The sequence below is a fragment of the Typopeltis vanoorti genome, chromosome 12 (genome assembly GCF_054136105.1).
Source record: "Typopeltis vanoorti isolate ZY-2024b chromosome 12, IOZ_Tvanoo_1.0, whole genome shotgun sequence".
Lineage (NCBI taxonomy): Eukaryota > Metazoa > Arthropoda > Arachnida > Uropygi > Thelyphonidae > Typopeltis > Typopeltis vanoorti.
This window is the reverse complement of record NC_143560.1, coordinates 25,898,918-25,917,172: the sequence shown is the minus strand read 5'-3', so window position 1 is coordinate 25,917,172 and position 18,255 is coordinate 25,898,918. Positions and strand designations below refer to the sequence as shown.

The following is an 18,255-nucleotide window of genomic DNA, read 5'->3' as shown; positions in this document are numbered from 1 at the left end:
GTCCAACTCAGGACCCAGAGGAGGTGTGGTTTCATATATAAATATTTATTAAGGTTGGAGTAATAATTTTTAAGTGTGGATGCAGATTTCAAGAATAATCTTTCTTGCTTATATTTGGTATGACAAAATACTGAGGCTTTTCTTTTTGATCAGGCTTGTATCTATATGTATTATTATGACAATGCTAATGATTTTCTTCAAATCTTTTATATGTTACTTTATACTTCAGAAGTATCACAAAAAATTATCTACATACTTTTCTCTCACTCTATATTTTAAGATATATGGGGGAGGGAGAGAATCAAAGTGACAAAAGTTACAAATAAATACTGAACATATAGTCTGATATAATCGAAAAAAATTCTAAAATTACAAAAATAAAAGACAATTCTAACCTGTGCATTTAAGACTTTTTCACAATGATTATAAAATGACTTGATAAAGTTCTTCAAAAGGTGTGCATCTTGCTCAAATAAAGCCACAAGTGCCCTTGTCTATAAAACAGTAAATTAAAATACTGCTATATGAAAAAATTAGTAACATAGCCTTAAAAGATATCCAAAATAATGATTACTTTCCTGACAATATATTTAAAAAATTTACTTGCACCTTATAGAGAAAGGTAATAACTTAATTTCTGCAAATCGACAAAAAAGGTGCTGACACCATGAATGATATCACCATTAGAGCAAAAATCAGCCTTAAGCATTCCCTATCCTAGTTTATGGGGAATCTCAACACTGGGTATGAAACAGCTGAATATGCCAGAGTTCACAAAAGAAATTAATATCTTGTTGTATACTCTCATTAAAAAAAGAATAAAAACAGTCATAAATGAATTGCAATTTATCACTGCCATTACTTAGATAAGAATCTAAACAACAAAATATAATTTTGTTTGCACTATAATATAATGCTAAACTAAACAAAAAAAAAAAGTTATCTAATATAAGAGTTTAGTTGGAATATGATTTTAAAATGAATGCTTCCCCCACTCTCATTTTGTGATATTAAGTATGCCAAAAAGCTTGCCTCACAATGCTGAAAGCATCCATTTAGTTAACAAGTAGAATGATCATTTACTACATTATCTTCTTGACTGTGTCTTCTCAGAAAACAATGACCATTCCAACTTCCCTTCAAATTCACTCCACAGATTTACAAATTGAATCCCCTTTGCCTCATATAACTCAGATATCTTACTATTCATTATCTGTGCTCTCCTTTTCCATTCACTGTTGTCATATCTGAGCAAAATGCCTATGACTTCCCCAACAACGCTATTCTTCTTTATCTGCTGCAACAACTTCCTCAAGTCTCAAGTCATTTGTGCCCATAACTACTACTAATTTTGATACCTGGTCTTTCCTTTTCTGCAACACATCAGTTATTTGCTTCATTGTTCCACCAGGAAAGCATGTTTTGTACACTTGATTAGTCATCACGTCTCTAATGATTGAGCCCCCATACAATGAAATTCGCCTATCCTTTGACTTCATGTTCACTACCTCCTGCCTAAGCTCTTCTACTATGATCCCAATGCTTGCCACCATTTCTAATTGCTCTAATCTATCAAGATGCTTTTCATATACATTGATGCTTTCCTTCTTCTTATTTACCCAAACATTCCACAAATCTTTCACATTTTTGGGTGCATGCATATAGCAATTTTCGCAATGCATCCACTGCAAAAAAATCCAAGGCAGAGCTAGACTTTTATACAGAAGCCTTCCATACTGCTGATGTATGTTTCTTTATAGACACCATTTTCAGAAGCAGTATGAACAAACAAGTAGCAAAACACAATATAAACAAAAAAAAAATTTCTACAACAACATCAGAAGACACTTGTATCTAAACTGAAAAAATGCAGCACAATTTGCAATAAAAAGCTGCACTACACTAATTAAAAACATTTTTTTAGCGCAGCTCAAATCTACTGCTGCATTCACTTGCGATACTATCGACACCCATGTTATATTCCCAAGATTTCAAAACAACTTATCTTAAAGTGAAAATGTGATCCCCACAATCTCTATTTGGCCTGAATCCAGCATGTTCTTCATCAAACTTCCCTTCCACAATTTTTCTTAGGTGTTTTTGAAGTATACTTGCTTGAAGTAAGTAGTCTTATGGAACACTCAGTAGGAAAATACCTTTTTAATACTCACATTCAGTTTTATTTCCCTTTTTAGAGATGAGAGCTCTACTCCAATCATCTGGAATTCAATCTCTGAGTAGGCCTTCTGACTAGGAATTATGCAGTGCAGTCACTGTAAAACTTTTCAGCATTTCTGGTTGAATTTCATCTACTCCAGTTGCTTTTTAACATTTCAGGTTTTTGATGGCTTTTTCTACTTCAAGTATGGTTATGTATTTCTGCCTGCATTCCCGCCGTTGAGTGTTTTCTGCCATGTTGCTGACATTGCTTGCTTAATTTAATAATCTTTCAAAGTAATTACTCTGGACATCTAGAATACCTTTATCTTCAGATTTCGTGTGATCTTTATCATCTCTGATTCCTTTTACAGTACTGCTTCCTCCATTTCTAAGCATTTTCAATAGCCTCCAGAAAATTTTGCCACCTCCCTGATATTCATTTTCTATGTTCTTACCAAAGCCTTCCCATGACTTTTGTTTAGCTAGTTTTACTTTCTTACACAGTACTTAACTTCCTTACATTTTTCTCTGTATTCTCTAAGAGCATAAGCTGACTTACTTGCCAGGAACTTTCGATATGCTTTCTTCTTTTTCTTCACTGCCTCTTTAACTTCCTGCATCCACCATGGATTTTTGATTTTTCTATTCTTACAGACAACCTCACCACATGACTTTCTGGCTGAATTGATCGATGTTTCCTTTTTGTGTTCAACCTCTCTCATTTTTTCTTGAATAATTTTGGTGTATTTGAGTCTGAAATTCACCTCTGAAAGTTGCTAAACATGGATTCATTTTAAAACTTCTTTTCGATATAAAATTCAATCTTATCCTGCTTAAAGCTAAATAATGATCCCTTCCAATTTCAAATCCTCTGTACACTTGTGTCATGAACCAATGGAAAACATCTTTATCAACAATAATGTAGTCAATGAGACTTTTCTTATTACTTGCATATTCTCTGCATGTGAGTTTGTACACATTTATGTTAGGTCATGGTGTTAGTAATAACTAGTCTGTGTCCGGAACAGAAATCCAGCAGGCATTTAACATGCTCTTTCTCCAAATTTTCCCAAAACATTTCAATATGTCTGGCAATAATTTCCTACTTTTCCTTTTTTTGTTGTGAGACCTGCCTTCTCTAATGCCTCAAAAAATTTTACTTCTTTCTTAATAGAACCCTCTGTTTGACTATAGGCAAATTAGTCTCATGTTAAGTTCCCTGTTCTGATATTTGTCCAACCCACTATTTGATACTGTCTGCCATTCCTGAAGCTTATCTTCATATTTATTCTTGATATGAGAAGTAGACTTTCCAGTAAATGAAGACAGTAACATAGACAAGCATTTAGAAACTTTATATGTAGGACAGCCAATACAATCTACTACTGGTCTTAATGGAAATACCTAGTTTATAAATTATTATTATTATTTTAAGGTATCTCCATAGATTCCAGAGACTCATCACAGGAGACCCAAATCAATCATCATACACACAAATCCTATCATACCTCTCCTTGAATCTACTCACTGTTAGGGAACTTGGAAAGACCATATAATCTAGGCAGATAAGTATGAAAAATACATAGGCAAAAATTATTATTATTATTAACACCTCCAGGGAGTCCAAAGACTCATCGAGGGAGGCACCTACTCTACCACTCTCCTTCTCACCATTCAATCCACCAACTACAATTATGCAGCTAATAAATTTATTTCATGTAAGTTTCCATCTTTAATTTTTCTAAGTATATCAACTTACATACCTAAATTAAAGCAGAAACCTATATTTTTAATGTAACCTAGTTCTCAAATGTGGTTGTTTAAATGAAACTCCTCTGCTTAAAGAAAATGGCTACTAGTAGAGTTGTCAAAATTTCACATAATTGTATCATTTATTATATACGTTTTTTACAGTATTATACGTACTGAGAAAATGTTGTTGCGGTAAATCCTTTATAAACTGCCTTGCTCATCATGCTGAGCTAGAGCTAATAATCTGATGATTCTACTTGTTATTTTTACAAGTGGTTAGCACTTGTGACAGAGACATAAGCATGCAGTTTTTATCTTTTTTCTTATCAGCTTTATTTTCCAGCAATATCATGATAACATGTTGTTGAGGATGTTTGATATACCTTTTTCTTTTAGTCATTTATTGAATAGATTTGTCAATTCTTCTATCAACATTATTCTTAGTCTTCACAATCAATTATCAATATACAAAATGGACTTACTTGAGGATTATCATCAAATGCATCTTGTAGATGAATTTTCTCTAATCCTGGCATTACTAATCAAAATGGTTTCTTCTAAACCCAAGTTAATCTAAGAGAATTAGAAAAAAGCAAAAGAAAAAAAAATATTACAATCAAATATGAAAGAAAAAGACAGAAAATTACCCCTTAAAAGTATATAAATAGATGATGTGGTTATAGGGATAGCATGTGAGGGATATAGTATTTTCAGTAAAGATGAAGAAACAGAATTGGGGAGGTGGGTCTGCTGATGATAGGTGAGATAGAGCCAATTAGGACAAAATATACAGCTACTGCTACAGGCTGGAGGGAGGTGGAAGTACAAAGGAAGACAGAAGACAAGCATCAGCAAATCACCACAGTACAAAATTTATTTTACTTGAAAAGAAATATTCCAATCTTCTTTTAATCCTTTGCCCAAGCATAAGCAAAAAAAGATTTCATATCAATTGTCTTCTGGACTAATCTACTTGTATACAGATGCTACTGACTTCACATTAATTGCTTTAAGTAAGACAAGATAATTGTCCTACTGAGGATAATTACAATATGATTGATTGCCATTATAGGCTAGGACAGTGTTTCTCAAAGTGTGGTATATGCGTACCCCCATTGGTTCACGAAAATTGTGAGTTACTATTGCCACGACATTCACGTCCTGGCGATAGTAACTCGATCCCTGTGGTAAACAACACGCTCTCCCCAACAGCATCACTATATTGAAGATGCAAGAAAAAAAAGTAGTTTTATTGTATCACTGAATAAGGTACAGAGACATTTGCAGTCTGTGTAATATATTTCTGAACAAATAGTGCAATTAGAGACAACTGGGATAAAAATTGCACTAACTGATGAATCACATCTTCCCTCCAACAGAAACAGCTGCATAGACTCAAGCAAAACCACATGCTGCACTGGCAACATATGGTTTTGGTTGACACCACCCTGTTATGAACATGTTAAAACTAAGAAATATATAGTGAAAGTGTTTCAGATATTATGGAATTCGGTTGAAGAGAATTAGCATTTCAACTCTACTGTTGGCTTGTCTTTGGTTTGCACGATCTTTTGTTAATACTGCAATCATATGCACTTCTTCATGGCTGCTCTATCTCTACTGGCCTACCATTGCTGTCTGTTTCACACTTTGCTTTTATTTCTCATTAGTAATTCATGAAGGATTGTTCATTACATATCTCAAGTCTTGTAAATTATTGGTAATTTCTGCTTGAAATAATGGGAAAGAAGATAAAGCTATTTGAGTAGGTGACTTACAATGCCCACAAGGAAACTGTTCTTGATGCCAAAAGTAGCGACAGCGAATAGGGGCTTCTCAGTAAGTCACGCCATTTTCAGTTTTTTTCCTGAAAACGTTAGTTTCCGAAAATCCCTGCATATATATCATACCACGATTTTTTAGCTTTCATTTTGGGAAAAAAATGCGAGTTATATTCGAGTAAATACAGTAAATTTTTTAGCTTTCAAATTCTTAAGTATGGATCACTGATTAAAGACTGGATTTATAAAATGCACAAAAGAGAGCAATATAGCAAATACAAGTAGCTGTAAGCAACAAGAAAATGTTGATATTGTATCTGGATCAAATGAAATTGATAAGGGTGTGTCGTCTGACATCTCTAGAGAACTAACTAGGAAGAAGATGAAAAATTTTCGTAAGTATGATATGAATTACTTGAAATGTGAATTTTCATGGAAGGGAAATGAAGAGGAACCTATTCCAAATTTTGTTCTATTAAAAATAAATCATATTTTTTGTTTACATGAACATATAAATTCAAATAAACTAGACATTTACAATGAAATATACTTTATTAATTTATTATTATTATTTTGATAAGGGGGTACTTGGTAATAATGAAGATTTAAGAAAGGGTACATGTGGATATCTGAAGTTTGAGAAACACTGGACTAGGGGATGTAAAGAAAGATGAGATGACATGAGTTGCAAATTAGTATGATGAGTGCAGGCCAATTATTATAGGAGACTTTAACTTCAAGGATATGGAAAGGAGGAAAGAAATGTAATTTACATACTAAGAGATAGCTACTTGAATCAACGTGCGATGGAGTGAACTTAAAATTTGAAGTGCTGAATTTGGTCACATGATCAAAAGTTATATTCAAAACCAAGGTAGTCCACTGGCTCCAACTGGGAAGAGAGACTATGGAGCTAGAGAACAGGCGAATATGACAAACTTACCAGCAGACAGCTTATAACAGCTGGAAGCAGAGCAATAGCATAAGAATATATAAGGGAAAAATGTTAATAATTGGAGAGGGCAGGTGTCTGAAGAAAAAAAATATTAGACATATATACAAGGTCAAGAGGATAAATTAGGTGAGAGCTCGATGGATGATTAGTATCAGAAGCACAAGATGCAAAAATGTTGTGGAGGGTATATATAAGGAGGAAAGTGATCAGCAAGCTCACAAGTAGTAAAAGATACAGACAAGAAAGGGACCAGCATGGTAAGTGCAAAATCAGATTTTGAGAAGACATTAGCTGAGCAGGACAAAAGAAATCATAGTTCTTTCAGTCTGTAGTAAACTTTGCAACAAGTAAAAGAAAAAATGACTATGGGAGACTAAATTTTCTCAGTGATGATAGTAGTAAGGTGTTGTGTCGAGAAAATGTGATGAGTCATCTCCCTTTTCCGACACAACATAGTGTTAGCTCAGAAGCAGTGGATAAGGACATGCTTATGCCTCCAAACAGAAAATGTGCTCATTAATGACCCAAGAACATGTGTATATCCAGATTAGTAAATTCTAAGTAATGTTAAAGTATCCCATAAACTAAATAGAGAAGGTTTGTTAAATCTATTAAGGTAGAAAATCATGTATAACTTCTAAAAAGATGTGTACAAGCTAATAATAGTTTTAGGCCATGTCGAAGATAGTTCATGGCCACGGTATCCAATCAGCTGTCGCCGTACGTATGACGACACCACCAAGTGAGGGCGCTGTTTTGGAGTATATAGGTTTCGGCAGGGATTTGAATCGTCCTCTTTTTTTTCTCATTTCATCGGTACTGGTTTAGCTGTGCAGAAGGCTGTATAGCTGTGAAAAGCTTGCCGCCATGCATAGCAAGAATCTCCCCTTGCTATGTGTGCTACGTGGATAAAGCTGCCGCTATAGTGCATCCAGATTCCTAAGAAGAGAGGGCCACTGATCAGTTAAAGTCAGTGTATAAATCAGTGTAAAAGTGTTTCGTTTCGTGTGGAACAAAAGAATGATGAAGCTCCCATTAAAGAAAGTACAGTAAAGAGATCCAAATATCCAGATAAAGCAAGAAATAAGCAGAAATCTTTTCATATTAATATCGGAGTAACTGTGGAGTAAGGAGAACTGATCTTGAGAACACAGCCCATTTCCGTGAAGTGTTGCAGGAACTGTCAGCAGCTTGGACATTTTGTCTATATCTAAGGAAAAGGCACTTTAGGCTTGAGCCAAGTAGGAAACCAAGGCTACGAACTGTTTGTGTCTAAAGAATAATAATGTTATACTGTTCAAACCTAATTGAATGTTAACTAAAATTTTGGGGGAGGATTAAGTCTGAAATATAAGAAGGAGCATTGCCTCAAGAAATCTATGTCAGAGTTACTGAATTGACTTGTGTATATATATATATGTGTGTAGTTAGCATGTATGATAGTAGATTGGTTACTTAGTATATGTTGTCAGAGTCTGAGGATAGTTTTATATATATATATATATATATATATATATATATATAAGTGAAGGAATTTGTGTCAGTATAGAGGATTACAGTGTAGAAATTTTGGATGTGTTAAATTAAGAAAAGGGAGGGAACCCAGGCTCTTTTAATTTAAGGATTAACTAACTTGTATCATTATGTTTTGTGCTAAAATAAACGTATTTCTTTATGTGTAATCAAATGAGTTTGTCATGCTTTCTGTGGATTGAATTACCGCTTGGAAAATTACGAACCGTGCATAAAAGGGGAATCCACTAATAATATAAGAAACGGGACCACGACTGCATAGTTCATGATACCTGCATTTTCTTTCTAAGTAATCTTGGATAGCATATCAGGATTCTGTTGCCGGCTGGCGCAGTCATTAAATAATACAAATTTGTCGGCAAGCGAATTAACTGATAATAAGTAAAGTACTAAGATTTAATGATAATAAAAGATAAAGTGTAAGATAGGACAAATAAGAAATAAGGCACCAATAACGTCAAAGACAAAAAGACGAAGATATAACAATGCCGCAGTCGACAGGATGTGCTGAAAGAGATTAATTTGCGCACCAAGCTGGTCTCAATCCCAGAAACAAACTCAGTATTGATAGGTATAATAGTGAAATTTTTTTGAAATTATTTGAATTTGAACAGTGTTAATCAAAGAGCGTAAGTATGTCCCTACCAAATACAACCACCGAGATGAGCGACACAGAGTTCTTTAGGACCATAAACCCCCAACAAATTTTCCCTCAGTTCTCTAGCGAAGATTCTGACGATGTGGGGGCTTATTTTCAATAAGTAGAACTTAGGAACATAGGGAGATTGAGTGACTTCCAGTTACTCATTCTGCTTCGCAGCAAGTTAACTGGAAGGGCAAAAAGCTACTTCTACTCCTCTCCTCTATTGAAAAATACAATGGACTACCAGAGGTTTAGGCAAATTCTAACCTCACAATTCTCAAAGACCAAGACAGTGGGGCCTAACCTCTGGAAGCTCCAAAGCATAAGGCAACAGGAAAAAGAAAGTGTAAATGAGTATTACAACAGGCTACTCACGTGTGCTAACTCACCAAGTGTACAAGAGGAGGAGAGACGACATTTGGATTGGACAGTGTTCCAACTATTCAGAGTAGGCCTGAGACAGGAATTAAAGGAGGTGGCGTTTGCAAAAGACATATCTAACCTGAAGGAGTGCCTTAATGTCACCACAGAGAAAGAGCAACTGCTTGGGGACATCTACCCCACAGCCACTGCAAACTACGTAAACGTAGTAAATGATAATAAGAGATAATATAATTTTTATATCAAGGAAAGGAAGGAAGAGAAAAGGAAATAGAAAAATGCTGAGAAGTACAAGAAAATATAGAAGGAAACAAAGTGAAATCTGTCTGTAAGGTCGACGATGACACCTGTAGCCTCAATGAAGTCCGCTCCTTAATCAAAATGGAGGTTGAAAAACTCCAACAACCACTCATGGAACGACTTGATTTAATAGCAAGCCAGTTGACGGAAAATAATATTAACAGCAAGAGTTTTCAAATGATCCCAGAGGAGAAGGTAGCTGATCTCATAAGACAAGAAGTAAATAGATTACAACAGCCAGTACTTGATAAATTAGAGTCCCTAATGCACAGGTTGACTGAAATGTCTAGCCAATGTGGCTCGAGCCCTTCTTTGTCTGCAGACGGAGAGGTTAGACGAGATTTCGAACGTGAAATCCCTAGATGTTACCGTTGTAATAAACTAGGACACATTGCCCGTGATTGTTTTACCACACAGGGATCCTCAAGTGTTAGGCACCAACATGAGGCCACATCTTACGTTTGTGCCAAGCAATTTGAAAAGGGAAAGGAAAAACCTCACAGGTATGAAAGTAACAACGAGAATAGGCAGGAAGGATTTAGACACAATCTTAGATACAGTCTCCCAGGTTTCAACTGTATCTGAAAACTGCATCAGGGAACTGAGTACGTTCATAAAAGTGAGAACTAAGAGATTGAGGAAGCCAATTAGACTATTAGGGATATCACCCCCTGTGATTTATGCCCAAAAACGGGCAAGGTTAAGAATAGAATTGGTAGGACTAGGCCTACATACATGGCATAATTTCCTCGTACTGCCCAGAAACGCGTACCCACATGTGGAAATGATCTTAGGTGAAGATTTCCTGAAAAAACATGGTTTTTCCTGTGATTATCCCAAAGCAACTGTGCTCTTCCATGGAAGAAGGAATGACTCAAAGAACAATCAAAAGTATGAAAGCAAAGAGGTAGAATCAGAGAACTCAATAGAAAGTCAGAACACAAGGCTGAATGAACGGAAAATTCAAACCGAAGGGACCCCCACAGATATCATGCCATTACCAAAGGGCAGTGTGGAAAGTAGAGAAACATCACCATCAACCCACCGCAGAGAACTGAGAGAAAGAATTCCTTCGGCAGGGACTTCTAGCAGAAATGTAAAAGGGGAAACAAAGGGAAAGGGGGCAAAGAAATTTTGTCATAACTTAATTAAGAAAAAATTTTAATTAAAGGGGGGGCCTTTGTTGTGTCGAGAAAATGTGATGAGTCATCTCCCTTTTCCGACACTACATAGGGTTAGCTCAGAAGCAGTGGATAATGACATGCTTATGCCTCCAAACAGAAAATGTGCTCATTAATGACCCAAGAACATGTGTATATCCAGATTAGTAAATTCTAAGTAATGTTAAAGTATCCCATAAACTAAATAGAGAAGGTTTGTTAAATCTATTAAGATAGAAAATCATGTATAAATTCTAAAAAGATGCGTACAAGCTAATAATAGTTTTAGGCCATGTCGAAGATAGTTCGTGGCCACGGTATCCAATCGGCTGTCGCAGTATGTATGACGACACCACCAAGTGAGGTTGCTGTTTTGGAGTATATAGGTTTCGGCGGGGATTTGAATCATCATCTTTTTCTTCTCGTTTTGTCGGTACCTGGTTTAGCTGTGCGGAAGGCTGTATAGCTGTGAAAAGCTTGCCGCCATGCGTAGCAAGAATCTCCCCTTGCTATGTGTGCTACGTGGATAAAGCTGCAGCTATAGTGCGTGCAGATTCCTAAGAAGAGAGGGCCACTGATGAGTTAACGTCAGTGTATAAATCAGTGTAAAAGTGTTTCGTTTCGTGTGGAACAAAAGAATGGTGAAGTCGCCATTAAAGAAAGTACAGTAAAGAGATCCGAATATCCAGATAAAGCAAGAACGGTAAGCAGAAATCTTTTCATATTAATATCGGAGTAACCATGGAATAAGGAGAACTGATCTTGAGAACACAGCCCATTTCCATGAAGTGTTGCAGGAACTGTCTGCAGCTTGGACATTTTGTCTATATCTAAGGAAAAGGCACTTTAGGCTTGAGCCAAGTAGGAAACCAAGGCTACGAACTGTTTGTGTCTAAAGAATAATAATGTTATTATTCTTTAGACTAATAACATTCAATTAGGTTTTAACAGTATAATAATAATATTATACTGTTAAAACCTAATTGAATGTTAACTAAAATTTTGGGGGAGGATTAAGTCTGAAATATAAGGAGCATTGCCTCAAGAAATCTATGTCAGAGTTACTGAATTGACTTGTATATATATATATATATATATATATATATATATATATATATATATATATGTAGTTAGCATGTGTGATAGTAGATTGGTTACTTAGTATATGTTGTCAGAGTCTGAGGATAGTTATATATAAGTGAAGGAATTTGTGTCAGTATAGAGGATTACAGCGTAGAAATTTTGGATGTGTTAAATTAAGAAAAGGGAGGGAACCCAGACTCTTTTAATTTAAGGATTAACTAACTTGTATCATTATGTTTTGTGCTAAAATAAATGTATTTCTTTATGTGTAATCAAATGAGTTTGTCATGCTTTCTGTGGATTGAATTACCGCTTGGAAAATTACGAACCGTGCATAAAAGGAGAATCCACTAATAATATAAGAAACGGGACCACGACTGCATACTTCATGATCCCTGCATTTTCTTTCTAAGTAATCTTGGATAGCATATCAGGATTCTGTTGCCGGCTGGCGCAGTCATTAAATAATACAAATTTGTCGGCAAGCGAATTAACTGATAATAAGTAAAGTACTAAGATTTAATGATAACAAAAGATAAAGTGTAAGATATGCATTTTCTTTCTAAGTAATCTTGGATAGCATCAGGATTCTGTTGCCGGCTGGCGCAGTCATTAAATAATACAAATTTGTCGGCAAGCGAATTAACTGATAATAAGTAAAGTACTAAGATTTAATGATAACAAAAGATAAAGTGTAAGATAGGACAAATAAGAAATAAGGCGGCAATAACGCCAAAGAAAAAAAAAGACGAAGATATAACAAAGGTGACAGATGCAGACAAAGCAGTAAAGTTAGTGACCACTCTGTAAATTTATCATCAGGGTGACGATACTGCTGTGAAACTGTCTGTCAAACTTTCTTAATTCACAACACATTTAGTACCTCAGTAAGTTTTTATAGCACCCCTTGGCAAAAATCAATACAGTAAACCCTCGATTTAACGGTCTTCGGATTTAACGGACAAAATTTTGCGTCCATATGTCACAACTGAAAATTAACATCCTGTTAATTTTAAAATGCTTTTAACCAAGATTTGCTTATAATTAAATTAACGGGGTTTTTTTTTGTTATTAATTCCCTGTTATTTTTAACAAATTTTGACAAATAGGCCATCATATGTTGGAAAAACACTGTAGTAATTTAGCCAACATAAATGAGTCACCACTTATAAAACATGTTTGGCGAATAATTAGGACGTAATCATACCAATTGCACTGTAATTGGTTCTTTTGTCACATGGTGCGACAAAAGAACGAATTTCTGTGGCAGTTTTATTACACACATTTTTGTAATTTTAGGGAGTTAATTATAAAAAAACAGCAGAATTCAAAAGTTCAAAAAACTTTATAGTTTTTTTCAAAGCAGGATTACCTAAATCAAGCGCCTCAACATCGAACATTAACTTATCTAAAAGCATGAAAATTGTGTCAAAAATTGTGTGTAAAACAATTTTTTTGTTATTACAGTGCTAATATTGATAAAATTGCAGTATAATGTTACAGATATTTTATTTTAAAAAAATTCTCGATTTAACAAACACCCTTAGCCCCTATTAGTCCATTAAATCAAGGGTTTACTGTACTTAACAGTTCCATTTATTAAGTAATTAGTCAAAGTACTTAACCAATGATTTATTTCCTAAAGACTTAGAAGCCATTTGGGAACTACTGTCTCAGTCTGGAGGAAGTAGAAAGGGAATGAAATAGTTTCCATTACATAAAGGAGGTGCCAAGAGCAAATTACATACAAGCAGTAATAAGAAGTCATGGGACAGGTATTACAGAAGTCAGTAAAAACGAAATTTGGGAATGGACAGATAAGAATATATGGATGGATAAGAAAATATCTAAGAATAAGAATGGATTTCACAATGGTGTTGGACAGGATACCACATGAAACTCTGTTATACATCTGGGGTGAATAGGATGAATATGATTCTGGGTGATATGGATATGTGGCTGATGGCAGTTGATCCTTGAAGAACATGGGCTTGAACTGTGCAGATCCATTTATATGCAGTTTATGAATAAATATACAGTAATCCTTCAATTAATGCACCCCCGATTAGTGCGCCATTTTTTTCTATATCCAAATTCGATTAGTGCGCCTATATACATCTTAAAAATAAATGTTACAGATTTTAAAAATTTTCTATCTATACATTTTTATGGCTAACTATTTTAAAAAATCACTCACCAGAATGAAATAATTTAGTTACTGATTTAAAACATTTTACAAAGTTATTTTTAATGGCATACTACATTACTTCCATGTACACTATGCTCAAATTTTTACCGCCAAAATTTATGTCGTCTGCTATAGTATGCGCACAGATTTGAGACCCTTCAACATTTCTGCGCTGTCACAAAAAGGAGAATCCATTCCGATAATAGGTAATCAATCCGTCTTCTGGGATGAGTTGTTTATTATTACATATCGGAAAATTAACTTCTCTTTAATGATGATTGTAGTTTTTAAAGTGGTAACTATTTTGCTTGTATAACAGTTGCGAAATTTTATCTATAAAGCATGTGATTTTGCGTGTTGACGACCGATTCGTACATCCTTCATTTCTTTCTTCCCTTCAATGATAACTTCCGAGAGTTAATTAAATCTCATTCTGAAGAACTGAGTGATTTCGACCTGCTAAATTTAGATGCACAGCAGGAAGATCCCGAAAAATATGAAGAAATTTTAATCACTGATAGTCAGCCAAAAGAGATTTCGCAGAAACAATTTGAAAATATTTTTCGTACAATCGAAGTTTTTAAGCAGCAATGCTTCGAGGCTGACCCTGATGAAGGGACAAGCAGTAAAATTTGCAGAAGAGTAGAAAAGGAAATAGCGCCATACCGTCGGTTGTATGAAAAAATAAACAAAATGCCCGCCATACTACGTTAGGTCAATTCTTTGTTAAGAAGTAAAATAATAAAATTTATATTCTGAATATATTTTATCGTCTTTCAGCTTCATGGTTTCCTTTAACTAGGACTTGAGACATACCTTAATTCTTTTATAAAAAATTAATGTTCAAAAAAAGAAATTTGAGGAACGAATTATACTTTTTCCCATAGGTTATTATATTCGATTAGTGCATTTTCGATTAATGCACCTGTTTTAAAGAATGCATTAGGCGCACTAATCGAGGGATTGCTGTACTGGAAAAATTTTTTGGAGATTTGAAACAATTTGAAAAAACTCGCAGATGTAAACTGTGTAGCTTGGAAATATCAAAAAAATTAAGAAAAAGTTAGGTATGTCATGAATGCATAAAAGATACGTAGATACTAGTCTATTTTATCATTTACTACCACAAAGTATACACAAATCTATTTATAAAAAGTTAAAATTTCGAGAGAAATGTAAGCAAACATAAAAATGAAGTGTTAAATCATAATTGCATAAAATTACCTGTTATTAATTAGTTAAATACCGTATATGTTTGGGTATAAGACGAATCTCGAATACTACAGAAAACCCTTCGAAATCATGGGTCATCTTATACGGCGAGTATAAAAAGGGAAGTTAATTTCTTGGATGAACATTTAGGTAGTTACAATACATTGTTATATAAGAAAATAGACAGTGTTTATAAACAAATCAGATTAATTTTTTGTTATATAAATTTATTTAAAATATTACAATAGATGTAAGTCTTAAAAACCAAATAATTATTAACCTCAATTTTCATGTAAATTTTCTTCATCATCTGTTGAAAATAGTTCTTCAGATTCATTGTTTAAATGATCGTCGTATGGATCCCATTTCAAATCCGGTGAATTGATTTCTTTTTCATCATCAGTGTCCCACAACAGATCATCTTCCATACCATCCATAAGATTACAGATACCACTTTTTAAATGATTTTATTACACTCTTTACTTTTACTTTATTCCATGCTTTGATTGCACAACATATCAAGTGATGCAGCATGCATAGATCTACCGTTTGTAAATGATTTTACACCTATAACATCCAATTATTCCACTTTTCTCACATATAACCTTTAAATGGTTTGTTCAAGCAGTGGTTGCAATATAGAAGTTAAACCACCTGGTATAACAGCCAATTTTTGTGTTATTTTTTTCTAGAAGACTTTTAACATTCTCAGTTAAATGACTATGAAACATATCCCATACTAATAAACTGTGTTTCTTCATTATACTGCCTGGTCGTGCGTTCCACACATTATTTATCCATAATTTCACACCATTTTCATCCATCTATCCTTTTTTGTGAAAATGTACAAAACACCTGAAGGAAATTTTATCTTAGATTTAGTTTTATGTTTGAAGATGATCATTGGTTTTTAACTTGGTTCCATCAGCCAAACATGACAACACAACTGTAAACCTTGTTTTTTCATGACCTGTACTTCGAGCTAGCACACTATTACTATCTTTAGATTCCACTGTTTTATTGCTTATCATATCTGTGATAAGCAATAAAACAGTGAAAAATGACATTTTCACAAAAATGTCATTTTTGTGAAAATGTACAAAACACCTGAAGGAAATTTTATCTTAGATTTAGTTTTATGTTTGAAGATGATCATTGGTTTTAACTTGGTTCCATCAGCCAAACATGACAACACAACTGTAAACCTTGTTTTTTCATGACCTGTACTTCGAGCTAGCACACTATTACTATCTTTAGATTCCACTGTTTTATTGCTTATCATATCAAAGTTCATAGGAGTTTCATTCATATCTCCAATATTTGACAATAGAAATTTATGTTATTGTCTCAACTGAATAATAAATTTATGGAAACTGGTAAGTTTGTGGACAAGATCTGCTGGTAGTTTTTGAGCAATTTTCGTTTTTTTATCGTATTACCAGATTTTGTCTGTTCATAAAACGATTACACCATCCTGAAGTAGCATGAAATTCTATACTTTCATCCAGATTCAATCTTGACCATTTTAGTGCATATGCTCTAATCATATTTCTTGTAACAAGATAACCATTCTGCCTTTGTTCGAATACCCATTCGAACAAAATCATGTTGCATACCCATTCTGCAACATGATTTTCCAGTTGCGGCCATCAGGTGATCCCCATTCTCATTGCATATTTTTAGTTTGGCAATTTTTTTTAAATATCTTCTATCTTCCTCCATTCTCTTACCATCTTCTCAGTTATGTCAAACTTTCTTGCAGCAGCAGCAGTTATTAGTTTACTTTGCCATTTCAATTACCATTATTTTAAATTGAGCTTCATACTTTCTTGTTTTGTTGCTGGTTCCATGATTTTAAATAACAATTTTAATAATCGTAAAATTTTAAAAAATGCAAAATTAATAATTAAAATTGGGCTAAACACTTTTAATTAGGGAAATTCGTGTAAATACAAAATCTATACTATGCAAAAAAAATAACGGATATGTATAGATATAAAAATAATGGATATAACAACAATACCTGATATTGCATTAATACAAGAAAGAAGAAACTGGGGGGGGGGGGTTGTCTTATACAACTGATATAAGCTTAAAACCTAAAAATACCCTAAAATTTAGGCCTCGTCTTATACGCCAGTCATTCTATACGCCGACACATATATGGTAATTAAATTAATTAGCATAAACTAAAACTTTTATAATGATTCATTTATTAGTGTATAAGCTAGGCTACTACGAAGTAATCGTATCAATTGCACTAGGCTACCACAAAGCAACCATACTGCTGCTGCTTCATCAGGGCCATCACCAGATTAGATTGAGCCCTGAGGCAAACGATTAAACATCGCCCCTGATGAATATAAGACAAAATATTAAAAAATCTACAATTATTATTATTATGGGCGACTCCAGGATCGATGGAGGCCCTAAACAACATGTCCACACAACTATTCGACATTCTCACAGTATCTATCATACCTTGCCTTGAACTCATTCACTGTCAGAGCACCCACAACGGACTCTTGCAGCTTATTCCACTCATTTACCACTCTAAAAGTAAAGAACCCAGCTCTAACACCCTTGCTAACCACACTCTTGCCCAGCTTCCATATAGTTCTGATCTCAAAAATATCCTCTGAATTAATCCTATAGAAACCCTTTAGCTATTTGAATGTCTCAATCATATCTCCCCTTTTCTGCCTATCAACTAATTTCTGCACCCCACAAATCTTCAACCTGTTCTCATAAGGTTAATTCCATAGACCTGCTATCATCTTGGTCACTTGCCTCTGGATCCTCTCCACCTCCTCCCCATCAAGAAGAAACCTCGGTGACCAAATCTGGGCACAGTAGTCGAGATGAGGTCTTATCAAGGCTCAGTACAGAGGTGCAATAACTTGCTTGTCTCTGCTCGTCAAAGTATTTTTCAACAACCAAGTGAGTTGATGAGCTGATTTAGCCACTTTTGCAATGTGCCCCCTAAACTTCATCTCCCTATCCATCATCACTCCCAAGTCCCTGGCCTCATCAATCTCATGGAGTACAATTCCACCAATGTGGTATACTGCTGCTAATCTTTTCACCCCAAAATGCATAACCTTACA

At 34.5% G+C, this 18,255-nt stretch overlaps 1 protein-coding gene across 5 annotated transcripts in view; it reads right to left on the bottom strand.

The window, feature by feature from the left end:
* Window positions 1-18,255, bottom strand: part of LOC150100640 (DCC-interacting protein 13-alpha-like) — a 408,578-nt gene that overhangs the window by 344,265 nt on the left and 46,058 nt on the right. For all 5 annotated transcript variants that reach the window (XR_016549161.1, XM_090401384.1, XM_090401387.1 and 2 more), the window contains 2 exons: window positions 4,395-4,485; window positions 396-494 (listed from right to left, as the gene is read on the bottom strand). Coding sequence is in view for 4 of the 5 variants with exons in the window: in XM_090401384.1 (XP_090257510.1) it covers window positions 396-494; window positions 4,395-4,448 (153 nt within the window). In the remaining variant the exon portion in view is untranslated. The remainder of the gene's footprint in view (window positions 1-395; window positions 495-4,394; window positions 4,486-18,255) is intronic.